The sequence below is a fragment of the Desmodus rotundus genome, chromosome 6, assembly GCF_022682495.2.
Source record: "Desmodus rotundus isolate HL8 chromosome 6, HLdesRot8A.1, whole genome shotgun sequence".
Taxonomy (NCBI): domain Eukaryota; kingdom Metazoa; phylum Chordata; class Mammalia; order Chiroptera; family Phyllostomidae; genus Desmodus; species Desmodus rotundus.
The window spans coordinates 45,247,836-45,263,293 of NC_071392.1; the positions used below are offsets into that span (position 1 = coordinate 45,247,836).

Below are 15,458 nucleotides of genomic sequence, written 5' to 3' on the forward strand. Positions count from 1 at the left end.
TAGTCTCTGTGTGCTTGGGGTGGCACTAAAGTTTGGTAATAAACTTTTTAATTCACTTGTAGACTTTATTTGTTTATAGTTTTAAAACAAACATGTCACTTTTAAAAACATCTATATCACACTAGAATAGTGGGTTTGTTCTTAGTAGCAAATAATATTTATTTTGTTTTTAGACATTCTGTTTAGAATTTTTTTTGCATTAACACTCAGAGGTTAGATAGTAATCTATGATAAGCATCTGTGCAGAGATGGGTACTAATTAACACTGATTACTTTTCTTTTGCTATCCCATATCTTAGATATGTTGGGTTGGCAAAAACGTCTGTTTAGTTTCTTCCATAAAATAAAAGACACATTTTTCATTTTCACCAATAACTTCATTGATTTGGATATTTTGAGTATGTTGGCTACCTCTTGTGTGGTTTAACATTGATTGCTCTCAATTAATATCTCAAATGTTCTCTATCATCTTCTACTGTGGAGCATTGTCCAGAGAGAAATCTCCAGCACAAAACTTTGCAAGTCACTTTTGAGATATTTGATCAATTACAGCACCTTCTTCATATACTGCACAGGTCTTTTTTGCATTTCAGTAATGTTTTTACCTTTCTTGAAATAATAAAACATAATATGCTGAAAATGTTGCATATTCTCTTCCATCTTCAGTATTAAAATAGCTACACAAAAATTCAACAGTTTTGGTAAGTTTTTTTTAAATGCACACTGATATGACAGCTGTCACAATACAATCTAAAACAATTGTTTTAAATGAAGTTGAAGACAACTAAGCGTTACTAGAGCCATCTTATGGAAAAAAACAAATGAACGTTTTGGTCAACCCAATAGCAGAGTTAGTCTTTTTTTTTCTTTTTTTCTTTCCTTCCTCCTCCCTCCCTCCCTCCCTCCCTTCCTTCCTTGCTTGCTTTCTTACTTTTTTTTTTTTTAAACAAGATCACTTCTAAATTAGCTGAAAAAGAGAGGGCAACTTCCTTGCCTATTAAGCCAAAAAATACTAGTCTCAGGCTAACTCATTGATTTTTGGTCTGAAACATGGATTAAAATCTCTTGATGTCTCAGAATTTACTCACCCACTGTAGTTTTCAGAGGAGTAGATAGTGCTGTGGGGAAGGTGTGGTCCGGCACAGATCTCAGGTAAACATTCAGTGTGGAGGAGGGACCAGGAACGTCCATGGTTGGTAGAAAACTCTAAGCTAACACTGATAACACAGAAACAAGCACAACATGAGAGAAGCAAATATAAAAAATAAAATGTAATTACTCATTTCTTGCTAAGTACATTAAACACCTGTAGAACTAGGAGAAGATATTTTAAGATGCTGTTTCTGAAATGATTGTGTATCACTTCCAGTAAAGTCTGACAAGCTCTCAAAAGGGCAAACAGTTAAATTAGTGACAGAAACAAACTCTGTTTTAAAGACAGTAAATGGTAACTTGACTTTGGGCTCCTGTGTTTGATAGATGGCAAGGCAATTACCATGTCTCACACTGCCACTGCATCCTGTGACTGTGAATGACAAAGTTTTTAGAAAGGACAAGAGCAACACTTCAAGTGAAACTGAGAAATCATAGCTGTTGAAGTGCTAATTGATTCCTGTTCCTATTATTAGGGGGTCACTAGCCAAGATGAGTTCAAGCTTTTTTCAATTGTTTTTTCTTTTCTCAGCAATCTGTCGGAATGGATGGCTGCCACAGTGCGTGCAAACACCTCTGATACCGAAGACCAACCTCTTACAATATAGTCATTTCTACTTAAAATCTATCCAATCATGCTCTGCATGTTAACTGAAAGTGTGTATTTTATTAATGGGTCATTTATTAAAAATCCAGCTAAAACCTACTGAGATGTTGCTCTGATTTAATAACCAAGACAATGTGTTCTTTTTAAATTAGTTCACAAACTCAAAACAGGGCTTCCTACCTGTTACCAGGTTGATGTGTTCCACATCCCAGATTAATTGAAAACTGTATCATGTGTGACATTGTAGAAGGGAGAACAGGTAAGACATGGAAAAAATCTACAGCCCAGACATTTGTATTATGTCCTTGATGATTCTTTTGCTTGAGACAAAATTTGGTAGCAGGAGTCTGAAGTTCAGGATTGATGACTACTGAAACCAAAGATGGAACCTTCAAAACAAAGGAAACCAAAATCACTCGTAATTCTCTATATGTGAGTCCGTGTGAATTTTCCTAGATTCAGTCTTGCAACTACAGTGTACATTCTGCCATTTTAAGCACCAGGCAATGTCCTGTGTGTTCCATTTGTTATTTCATGTAGAAAATGCTGTCCTCAGAGAGTCATTCACTTTAGTCACACAGACTGCCTCCTTTGCAGACACCTAGAACTCTCTGTGTGTGACTGATCATGCCCTCTCTTCCTGAAGATAAGTTGGTGTAAGGTCTTTAAAAGTTATTAAACCATATGTACCCATTTTATATACCTTAGCATAAGACAAAGGCAACTTGACATTCACACTTATCATCAGTCCCCTTTTAAACTGAATTTAGTATAGTACTAATAATGGTGTGCCAAAGTAGGTATTCTGAAAACAGGACTGTGAGCAGAAACAGCCAGAGCCAATGAGTGAATCCATGATGACTTACACAATTGATGTGGTATGAGTCATGCAGATGTACATAGCAGGTGGAGCCCTACTGAGTCACACCTAGAAAAGTAGTCCACCATTAAATACTGAGTGGTGAAACTTGGGTGACCCTACCATGTGATAGTTCCCTATTCTATACTCAGTGTTTATTTGCTGTCTTCCTAACTGAAACTGTGAGATGCTAGATGCTGGCTGTGTTCAAGCTCTTTAAATTATCTAGGATACCATCAATGTGGAGAGGAGGCTAACTAATAATGAATGTGTGAGTTTAGTCTCAGTACACATAAATCTACTATTAAAAAAGAGTAATTCTATACCTTACAACAAGCATCACACATAATTCTGAAGATGTTTGTAAATACTAGTGCCAACCCCTGTTCTAATCCAGAGGGCAAAGAAAAAAGGTCAAGTTCAGTGGCTCTAATTAGCAAAGAAAAAAAGCAGAGGCAATAAAAATCTTTACTTTTTAATGTCTTCTTTCTAGGAAATTTCAAAGTGCTGTATAAAAATTCATTATGCCTGATAGCAAGACTGAGAGGCTAAATAATTAGAGACACTTTCAGGGCTTCCTTGGAAACAAGAGTAACTGTCAATTCATGTATTGGACTCCGCCTTATTGTCTCTGATGGGCTATAATTCATTCATCCTCATTAAACTTCATTTTTCATTTGTATCAGGAAAAAAATGTATGTTAAAATGACCATGCCACTTTTAAAGAAATCTGATAACTTTCAGCATTGCTAGAAGAGAAAGTGATTCTCTGTATCTAGCTTGGTCTTAGTGAGTTTGAACTTGACCTCTAGGATGGGGCCATTTGGTGCATGCATTGTCATGTGTACCTTATATGAAGAGTAGGAAAGGGTATCCAGAGTAATGTGTTCTTTTCTTCCTTCAGTCTTTGCATACAGGATGATATCATTTTCATGAGAATCTCCAGGGTCACAAATTCCTCCTGCACAAAATAAACATTTTAAATTGTTAGTACCAACTTATACCCATAAACATGTCAAATATATTGTTAAACTTCAGAATATAAGTATAGAACCCAGATGTTATTTAAGAATAAACCTAAACAAAGATAACCAGACCTAAGGAAAAAAATATGAAGAGAGTTCAGATAGGCCATGCTAAAGATAAGGACATTTGTGAAAACCAAAGTAAATATCTGCTTGATGACATTACTCAAATAATATTCTGCAACAAGCTATGACCACATATCCATATTTGAACCATTACTTCCTTTTATTTAAGGTCTTTATGGCCAGAGTTCAGAAGCTATTGATTATGGTTTAAAAAAAAGAGTGGTGACTCACTGAATCAAAGATTTCTAAAGTAGCATTATTTAAATTGTTGCATGTAGTATCTTTAATATTTTAACACATATTAGATATTTGTGTTTTAAATGTACTTCTTTCACATTTTTTATTTTTACTTTTGGTACCTCATGTAATTGTTGTGCACAGAGTAGTTTATTGCTTATCACTTCTCTTTAGGGTCATAGAAAATGACTGAACATTAGAACTGAGAGGTAATTCAGAGCATCCTGATGATAAAACTGATAATAGAGCAGGTACCTGAAACTAAAGATCATTAACTAGTGGAAAAGCCACAATTCAATCTTATGTCATTTAGCCCTTGACCCTCTAATCTTCTTATTACTGCATTCAGCCAATAATCATTACTATTTGTGTCTTCTATCAACTGTCTGCATAACCTGTATTTGAAAGAATTGTACATCTAAGTAGAAGTCTCTCACCACCACTATTATCCTTCATTACAGAACCAACCATAATAGCAGGAATATAGGTATGTACATGGATTTCCTGGCAAATATTCTATCCCTAAGGTCCAAAACTTATAACACTAATTTTTTTATATTGTCTTTCAAAAAAAAAATTCTTCCAATCACCATCAATGTTAATTTTTATCTATAAGCAATTTCTATTGTTAACAATCTATAGTAACAGTAAGGCCACCTCAAATCTCTAAAATAAGGTTACCATATGAGAGTTAATGTAGTGAAATCAACCAATAACCATAGAAATTCACCATCTATATAAGAAAGCAAGTAAGTAAATAAATAAATAGTCAATTATCATAAATGTCTGGATAAATCTCAACCTCGGTAATTGGGGCCTATCTTAGGGAAATGTCACTGATATATAATGCTAAGTAAGAAAGCTAGAATCTAATCAGTACAAGAAAGATCATAGTAACAGAAGTAACTTGGGCTTCTGGCCAAGATGTAGGCATTGGTAGACACACTGTGCCTCCTTGCACAACCAAAAGAAGGACAACAACAATTTAAAAACAAAAAACAACCAGAACTGATGGGAAATCAAACTGTATGGAAGTCCAGCAACCAAGGAGATAAAGGAGAAACATTCAGGGCTTTTGGGGAAGATGGCGGCAACATAGGTGGGAGCGGAGTCCACTTCCCCTCAACGCCAGGGAAATACCTAGCTGATCTGAGGAGCAGAGCGAACAGCCAACAGTATTCCAGCATATACGAAGATCAGAGACCAAAGATAGAGGACACTGAAAGATCTGACGGTAAGAAGAGTGCTGAAGGACAATAAGGTCCACGGGACCCAGGACCGCGCGGTACAAGGGCGGCAGAAGCGCCAGCCCTGGCGCAGGGGCTGCGGCAGGAGTCTTGGGAGAGGGCCAGGCTGCGCTGTGAGCAGCCAGGTGCTTGATTAGACCAGGGGGGCTTGAAAAGGAGGAATTTCTCAAAAAGAAAAAGAAAATAGAGACACTCGGGGGCTAATTAGAGAACTCTCGGTAGTAGCCGAGGCCCCTGGCGCCCCTCCCCCTCCACCCCTGGACTGCGATGCTCACCTGAGGTCCGGTTGCGCGAGCGAGCAGATTAGCGAACGGGACCCACACTTGAAACCCCGGAGGGGTGCCCACACCTGAAACCTCCGAGATAATTTGGACCAGAGTCTAGCTGCTCCACCCACAGGCCCAAAACCTCGGAACCGAGTGCCGCGTGATTCAGTCCCAGGGCGGCCCCGCCCGCCCGAGAGACTCAAGCCCAGGGAGGCTGGATCGGGCCCCCAAGCACAGAGCCTGTGGCTCAGCGGGCTGCGCGCGCTCACCAAGCACAGGGCCGGCTGGGTGCCTGTTTTCTAAATACAAAGCTGCTGGCGAGTGTCCTAACCCCAAGGCGGCTGAATCCGCCACCTGCGCGCCAGCGTTCCAAGCCCTGGCGGCTCTATTGGTCCGCCGGCTGCGCGCTCAGGGAACAAAATAACGTCACAGACCCAAAGCGGCTGGATTCCCCTGCTGCGTGCGCACGCGTCACAAGCCAAAGCAGCTGGATTGGCTGATCAACGGACTGATTGACTGCCAGGGACCACACTTACAAAACAGCGAAGAGTGTGACCCAGGAAGAGAGAAAAGTGAAACCAATCCTTCCAAACACCCCCTCCCGTTGCACAGACAGGACACCAGCAGAAATAACCTGACCGGTTTAAAGCCAACAGAAGGTTTTTTTTTTTTTTTTTTTTTTTTTATCCTTTTTCTTTTTTTTTCCTTTCCCCCTGAATTCCTTCTTCCTCTCTCTTTTTTTCTTTTTTTTCATTCCTTCTTCCTCCCATCCTTTACCATTTTTATGTCTTCTTCCTGCCTTCTTTTATCTATTTCTATGTTTTAATTTTTGCTAAAATTCCTTCTTATCTTGCCTCCGATCTTTCTTTATTCCTTCTTCCCTCCTTCCTTCCTTTCCTCCTTTCCTATTTCCTTTTTCCCTCCTTCCCATCTTTCTTTTGGTTTGTTGTGTGTGTGTGTGTGTGTGTTTTTTTTTTCTTTTCTTTCGCCCCCCCTTTCTCTTTCCCACAGGTGAGACAACAAAACCTGGAGTGCTGAAAAGACTAGAGTTAGACCGTGTTAAACACATAAACGTCAGCTCAAGACCAGTGAGCACAGGAGAGTAAGGAGACAGCACCACCGAATCCCATTGGCATTCTACCATAGAAGTTCATATCATAAATCCAGGGAGTCAGAACAAAGCAATTTAAGACACAGAGGCCAACAAGAAGAACCTCACAAACAATGGGAAGACAAAGAAACAATTCCCAAATGAAAGGAAAGGAGGAAGTCTCAGAAAGAATACTAACCGAAAAAGAGGCAAGTCAACTATCAGATACTGAGTTCAAAGCAATGGTCATCAGGAAACTCACTGAGCTCTCTGAGCTCAAAGAGAACTACCAGAAACTACAAGGAAACTACAATGAACTCACTGCAAACTATATCAACATGAAAAAGGAAATAGAAAATATCGAGAACCAAGATGGCGGCGTAGGTAGACACACTGCGCCTCCTCGCACAACCAGAACTGACAGAGAATCGAACAGCAAGGGGGACCAACACCAAGAAAATAGAAAATAACCATTCATCCAGACTGGTAGGAGGGGCGGAGACGGGCACCGGGGTGGAGAGGACTCGCGTGGCTGTGGCGGGACTGAGACTGGCGGAGTGTGGGACAAATGGTGCAGGCAGTCCGAGCACTAGCAGACCCTGCGGCCCCACATTTGCACAGATAAACCCAGAGGGCCGGACTCAGAGTGGCGGAGAGTGGGGCAGGCAGAGCAGCGGGTAGCACCCTGCGGCACCAAATTCGCCCACAGATAAACCTGACGAACGGCAGGCAACGAAGCAGACTGTGCAACCCAGGGCTCCAGCTCCGGGAAATAAAGCCTCAAACCTCTGATTGAAAGCACCCCTGGGGCGGCAGCAGGAGAGACTCCCAGCCTCACAGAAGAGGTTGTTGGAGAGACCCACAGGGGCCTAGAGTGTGCACAGGCCCACTTACTCGGGAACCAGCACCAGAGGGGCCCAGTTTGATTGTGGGTAACGGAGTGAAAGATTGAAATCCGGAGGACAGTGAGGCGGGCGCCATTGCTCCCACTCGGCCCCTCCCCCTCGTACAGCGTCACAGCTCAGCGACCAGCGTTACCCCGCCCTGGTGAACACCTAAGGCTCCGCCCCTTAAAGTAACAGACGCGCCAAGACAAAAAAAAAAAAAAAAAATGGCCCAAGTGACAGAACACTTCAAAGCTCCAGAAAAAATACAACTAAGCGAGGAAGAGATAGCCAACCTATCGGATGCACAGTTCAAAGCACTGGTTATCAATATGCTCACAGACTTGGTTGAATCTATTTGAAAAACAGATGAAAAAATGAAGCCTATGCTAAGAGAAACAAAGGAAAATGTACAGGGAACCAATAGTGATGAGAAGGAAACTGGGACTCAAATCAATGGTGTGGACCAGAAGGAAGAAACAAACATCCAACCAGAAAAGAATGAAGAAACAAGAACTTGGAAAAATGAGGAGAGGCTTAGGAACCTCCCAGACGCCTTGAAACGTTCCCACATCCGAATTATAGGGGTGCCAGAAGGAGAAGAGGAAGAACAAAAAATTGAAAACTTATTTGAACAAATAATGAAGGAGAACTTCCCTAATCTGGCAAAGGAAATAGACTTCCGGGAAGTCCAGGAAGCTCAGAGAGTCCCAAAGAAGCTGGACCCAAGGAGGAACACACCAAGGCACATCATAATTACATTACCCAAGATTAAACGCAAGGACCTACATCCAAGATTACTGTATCCAGCAAAGCTATCACTTAGAATGGAAGGGAAGATAAAGTGCTTCTCAGATAAGGTCAAGTTAAAGAAGCTCATCATCACCAAGCCCTTATTATATGAAATGTTAAAGGGAGTTACCTAAGAAAAAGAAGATCAAAAATTGGAACAGTAAAAATGACAGCAAACTCACAGTTATTAACGGCCACACATAAAACAAAAACGAGAGCAAACTAGGCAAACAACTAGAACATGAGGGTTGTCATTAAAGGAGTGGGAGGGGGAGAGAGGGGGAAAGGTACAGAGAATAAGTAGCATAGATGATAGGTGGAAAATAGACAGGGGGAGGGTAAAAATAGTGTAGGAAATGTAGAAGCCAAAGAACTTATAAGTATGACCCATGGACATGAACTATGGGGGGGAATATGGGAGGGAGGGGGGTGGGCAGGATGGAGTGGAGTGGGGGGGGAATGGGACAACTGTAATAACATAATCAATAAATATATTAAAAAAAAAAGCAAATATCAACAAGAGCCAAGTGGAAATGAAGAATACAATTTCTGAATTGAAGAACACAGTAGAAGGAATTAAAAGCAGACTTGATGAAGCAGAGGATCGGATCAGCGAGCTGGAGGATAAAGTAGAAAAAAACACCCAGAAGGAGCAAGAAAAGGAAAAGAGGCTCAGAAAGAATGAAGAGGCAATAAGGGAAATGCAGGACAACATGAAACGTAACAATATCCGTATAATAGGAATACCAGAAGGAGAAGAAGAAGAGCAAGGGATAGAAAACCTGTTTGAAAAAGTAATGATGGAAAATTTCCCTAATCTGAGGAGAGAAAAAGTCACCCAAATCCAGGAAACACAGAGAGTCCCAAGCAAGAGGAACCCAAAGAGACCCACTGCAAGACACATCATAATTAAAATGGCAAATTTCCAAGACAAAGAGAGGATCTTAAAGGCAGCAAGGGAGAAAAAGGAAGTAATATACAAGGGAGCCCCAATAAGGTTAGCAACTGACTTCTCAATGGAAACGCTCCAAGCCAGAAGAGAATGGCAAAAAATATTCCAAGTACTGAGAACCAGAGGCCTGCAACCAAGACTACTTTACCCAGCAAGGCTCTCAATCAAGATAGAAGACCAAATAAAGAGTTTCCCAGACAAAAAAATTCTAAAAGAATACAGCTCCATCAAACCAGCTCTGCAAGAGATGCTAAAGGGACTGCTTTAAGGAAAGGAAGGAAAAGAGAAAGACAGAGGAACACAGGTAGGAAATAATGGCAATGAATAACTACCTATCGATAATAACCTTAAACGTAAATGGATTAAATGCTCCAATCAAAAGACATAGAACAGCTGAATGGATAAGAAAACATGACCCACACATATGCTGCCTACAAGAAACCCATCTCAGGACAAAAGACTTACACAGACTGAAAGTGAAGGGCTGGAAACAAATTTCCCAAGCAAACGGACAGGAAAAAAAAGCAGGGGTAGCAATACTCATATCTGACAAAATAGACTTCCAAAGAAGGGCCATAAAGAGAGACCCAGAAGGTCACTTCATAATACTCAAAGGAAGAATCCACCAAGAAGACATAAACATTGTAAATATATATGCACCCAACATAGGAGCACCCAAATACATAAAGAAAATATTGGAGGATTTCAAGAAAGATATTGACAGCAACACAATTATAGTAGGGGATTTTAACACCCCACTATCAAAAATGGACAGGTCTTCCAAACAAAAGATCAACAAAGATATTGTGTCACTTAACAATACCTTAGAGGAAATGGACTTAACTGATATATACAGAGCTTTTCATCCCAAAGAAGCAAAATACACGTTCTTTTCAAGTGTCCATGGAACTTTTTCAAAGATAGACCACATGATAGGACACAAAGCAAGCCTCAACAAATTCAAGAAAATTGAAATCATATCAAGCATCTTCTCTGACCACAAGGGTCTGAAACTAGAAACCAACGCCAAGGGTAAAAACCCAAAACACTCAAAAGCATGGAGACTGAATAGCATGCTATTAAACAATGAATGGGTCAAGAACGAGATTAGGGAAGAAATCAAAAACTTCCTGGAAACAAATGAAAACGAACTCACAACAACCCAAAACCTATGGGACACAGCAAAGGCAGTCCTGAGAGGGAAGTTCATAGCAATACAGGCCTACCTTAAGAAGTTAGAAACAGTTCAAACAAACAACCTAACCCTATGCCTACAAGAACTGGAGGAACAACAACAAAGACAGCCCAGAGCAAGCAGAAGGAAGGAAATAACCAAGATCAGAGCAGAACTAAATGACATAGAGACTAAAAGCACAATTGTAAGGATCAATGAATCCAGGAGCTGGTTCTTTGAAAAGATAAACAAAATCGACAAGCCTTTAAGTAGGCTCATCAAAAAGAAAAGAGAGAGGATCCAAATAAACAGAATTAGAAATGAAAGTGGAGAGATTACAACTGATACCACAGAAATACAAAGGATCGTAAGAAATTACTATGAAGACCTGTATGCTAAGAAATTTGAAAACCTAGATGAAATGGACACATTTCTAGAAAAATATAATCTTCCAAAACTGAATGAAGAAGAAGCAGAAAACCTGAACAGACCAATATCAGCAAAGGAAATTGAAGCAGTCATCAAGAAACTCCCATCACACAAAAGCCCTGGACCAGATGGTTTCACAGGAGATTTCTACAAAGCATTTAAGGAAGAACTAACCCCTATCCTTCACAGACTATTCGAAAAAATCCAAACTGATGGAAGACTCCCAAACTCTTTTTATGAAGCCAACATCATCCTAATCCCAAAACCAGATAAAGACACAACAAAGAAAGAAAACTTCAGGCCAATATCGCTGATGAACATAGACGCTAAAATTCTCAACAAAATATTAGCAAACCGCATCCAGCAATATATTAAAAAGATCATCCACCATGACCAAGTGGGATTCATCCCAGGGATGCAAGGATGGTACAATATTCGCAAATCAATAAACATAATACATCACATCAACAACAGCAAAGACAAAAATCACATGATCATATCAATAGATGCGGAAAAAGCATTTGATAAGATACAGCACCCATTTCTGATAAAAACACTCAGCAAAGTGGGAATAAAGGGAGCAGTCCTCAACATAATTAAGGCCATATATGAGAGACCTACAGCCAACATCACACTCAATGGACAAAAACTTAGAGCTTTCCCACTAAGATCAGGAACTAGACAAGGATGCCCTCTCTCACCACTCCTATTCAACATAGTATTGGAAGTCCTAGCCACAGCAATCAGACAAGAAAAAGCAATAAAAGGCATCCAAATTGGAAAGGAGGAAATGAACTGTCACTGTTTGCAGACGACATGATAGTGTACATGGAAAACCCTATAGACTCCACTCAAAAACTACTCGACCTAATAAATGAATTTGGCAAAACAGCTGGATACAGAGTCAATACCCAGAAATCAAAGGCATTCCTGTACACCAGCAACGAAACTGCAGAAACAGAAATCAGGAAAAAAATCCCATTCGATATAGCAACAAGAAAAATAAAGTACCTAGGAATAAACCTAACCAAGGAGGTAAAAGACCTGTACTCGGAAAACTACACAACACTGAAGAAAGAAATTAAGGAAGATACAAACAAATGGAAGCATGTACCATGTTCATGGATTGGAAGAATCAACATTATCAAAATGGCCATACTACCCAAAGCAATTTATAGATTCAATGCAATCCCTATTAGAGTACCCATGACATATTTCACAGATATAGAACAAACATTGCAGAAATTCATATAGAACCATAAACGACCTCGAATAGCTGCAGCAATTTTGAGAAAGAAAAACAAAGCAGGAGGGATCACAATACCTGATATCAAACTGTATTACAAGGCCACTGTAATCAAAACAGCCTGGTACTGGCATAAAAACAGGCACATAGACCAATGGAACAGAATAGAGAGCCCAGAAATAAACTCAAGTCTATACGATCAATTAATATTTGACAAAGGAGGCAGGAGCATAAAATGGAGCAAAAACAGCCTCTTCAACAGATGGTGTTGGGAGATCTGGACAGCTACGTGCAAAAAAATGAAACTCGATCACCAACTTACGCCATACACGAAAATAAACTCAAGATGGATAAAAGACTTAAATATAAGCCGTAACACCATAAAAGTCCTTGAGGAAAACATTGGCAGGAAAATCTCAGACATTCCACGCAGCAACATCCTCACAGACACATCCCCTAAAGCAAGGGACATAAAGGAAAGAATAAACAAATGGGACCTCATCAAAATAAAAAGCTTCTGCATGGCTAAAGAAAACAGCACCAAATTACAAAGAGTACCAACAGTATGGGAAAACATATTTGCCAACGATACCTCAGACAAGGGCCTGATCTCCAAAATATATAAAGAACTCACTCGACTCCACTCCAGGAAGACAAACAACCCAATTAAAAAATGGGCAAAGGACTTGAACAGACACTTCTCCAAGGAAGACATACAGAGGGCCCAGAGACATATGAAAAGATGCTCAGCATCACTAGCCATCAGAGAGATGCAAATTAAAACCACAATGAGGTATCATCTCACACCAGTCAGAATGGCCAACATAAACAAATCCACAAACAAATGTTGGAGAGGATGTGGAGAAAAGGGAACCCTTGTGCACTGTTGGTGGGAATGCAGACTGGTGAGGCCACTGTGGAAAACAATATGGAATTTCCTCAGAAAACTAAAAATGGAACTGCCCTTTGACCCAGTAATTCCGCTGCTGGGATTATACCCTGAGAACACTGAAACACCAATCCAAAAGAATCTGTGCACCCCAATGTTCATAGCAGCACAATTTACAATAGCCAAGTACTGGAAGCAACCGAAGTGCCCATCAGCAAACGAGTGGATCCAAAAACTATGGTATATTTACACAATGGAATTCTACGCAGCAGAGAGAAAGAAGGAGCTTATACCCTTTGCAACAGCATGGATGAAACTGGAGAGCATTATGCTAAGTGAAACAAGCCAGGAAGTGAGGGACAAGTACCATATGATCTCACCTAAAAAAGCAAACAAAATATAACCAGAGACATTGAAGTTAAGAACAATCTAACAATAGCCAGGGCGGGGGTGGGGGGTGGGGGCGGGGATAGTGGGAAGAGGGTATTACAGGAACTACTATAAAGGACACATGGACAAAACCAAGGGGGAGGGTGGAGAGGGGGGAGGGAGGTGGGTTCACCTGGGGTGGGGTAGAGGGATGGGGAGAAAAGGCATACAACTGTAATTGCATAACAATAAAAAAAAAAAAAAAAAAAAAAAAAAAAGAAGAAACATTCATCCAGACCAGTAAGAGGGGCGGAAAGGACTTGCAGCAAGGCGGCGGCTGGCAGACCTAGTGAGGTGGTGGATTGTGGAACGGGGCAGGCCAGGCTTCAGCTAGCAGACCCCACAAGGTGGTGGATGACAGACCCTGCAGCCCCACATTTGTGCATAGATAAACCGGGAGGAAGATGGGGGAGCGAAACAGACTGAGCAACCCAGGGCTCCAGCTCAGGGAAATAAAGCATCAAACCTCTGATTGAAAACACCCGTGGGGGTTGAGGCGGCAGCAGGAGAAACTCCCAGCCTCACAGGAGAGTTCCTTGGAGCGACCCACAGGGGCCTAGAGTATGTACAAGCCCACCCACTTGGGAATCAGCACCAGAGGGGCCCAATTTGATTGTGGGTAGTGGAGGGAGTGACTGAAATCCTGCAGAGAGTGGAGCAAGTGCCATTGCTCCCTCTCAGCCCCTCCCCCATGTATAGCGTCACTGCGCAGTGACCAGAGTTACCCTGCCCTGGTGAACACCTAAGGCTCCACCCCCCTTTACGTAATAGGCACGCCAAGACAAAAAAAAAAAAAATGGCCCAAATGACAGAACACTTCAAAGCTCCAGAAAAAATACAACTAAGCAACAAAGAGATAGCCAACCTATCAGATGCACAATTCAAAACACTGGTAATTAGGACGCTCACAGAATTGGTTCAATTTGGTCGCAAATTAGATGAAAAAATGAAGGCTATGCTAAGAGAAACAAAGGAAAATGTACAGGGAACCAATAGCAATGGGAAGGAAACTAGGACTCAAATCAATGGTGTGGACCAGAAGGAAGAAAGAAATATCCAACCAGAAAAGAATGAAGAAACAAGAATTCAGAAAAATGAGGAGAGGCTTAGGAACCTCCAGGACATCTTGAAACGTTCCAACATCCAAATTATAGGGGTACCAGAAGGAGAAGAGGAAGAGCAAGAAATTGAAAACTTATTTGAACAAATAATGAAGGAGAACTTCCCCAATCTGGCAAAGGAAATAGACTTCCAGGAAGTCCAGGAAGCTCAGAGAGTCGCAAAGAAGCTGGACCCAAGGAGGAACAAACACACCAAGGCACATCATAATTACATTATCTAAGATTAAAGGTAAGGAGAAAATCTTAGAAGCAGCAAGAGAAAAGGAGACACTTACCTACAAAGGGGTTCCCATAAGACTGTCAGCTGATTTCTCAAAAGAGACCTTATAGGCAAGAAGGGGCTCAAAAGAAGTATTTGAAGTCATGAAAGGCAAGGACCTACATCCAAGATTATTGTATCCAGCAAAGCTATCATTTAGAATGGAGGGGAAGATAAAGTACTTCTCAGATAAGGTCAAGTTAAAGGAGTTCATCATCACCAAGCCCTTATTATATGAAATGTAAAGGGACTTATTTAAGAAAAAGAAGATAAAAAATATGAACAGTAAAAATGACAGCAAACTCACAGTTATTAATAACCACACCTAAAACCAAAACAAAAGAAAACTAAGCAAACAACTAGAACAGGAACAGAACCACATAAATGGAGATCACATGGAGGGTTATCAACAGGGAGTGGGAGGGGGAGAGAGGGGGGAAAGGTACAGAGAATAAGTAGCATAAATGGTAGGTAGAAAATAGACAGGGGGACGTTAAGAATAGTATAGGAAATGTAGAAGCCAAAGAACTTATATGTATGACCCATGGACATGAACTATAGGGGGGGAACGTGGGAGGGAGGTGGTGGGCAGGACGGAATGGAGTGAAGGGGGGGAAATGGGAAAACTGTAATAGCATAATCAATAAATCTTTTAAAAAAAAGAAGTAACTTGGTGGTTTTTGTGAAGCATTAAAATCTGGTATGTTACACTGCTAGACATGTATAACTTGGCA

At 40.8% G+C, this 15,458-nt stretch overlaps 1 protein-coding gene across 1 annotated transcript in view; it reads right to left on the reverse strand.

Annotated features, from left to right (window-relative positions):
• Positions 1-15,458, reverse strand: part of RELN (reelin) — a 581,497-nt gene that overhangs the window by 182,458 nt on the left and 383,581 nt on the right. The window contains exons 13-15 of the mRNA XM_024557430.3: positions 3,467-3,579; positions 1,940-2,148; positions 1,089-1,217 (exon numbers count right to left, since the gene is read on the reverse strand). Of these exons, the coding sequence (XP_024413198.2) occupies positions 1,089-1,217; positions 1,940-2,148; positions 3,467-3,579 (451 nt within the window). The remainder of the gene's footprint in view (positions 1-1,088; positions 1,218-1,939; positions 2,149-3,466; positions 3,580-15,458) is intronic.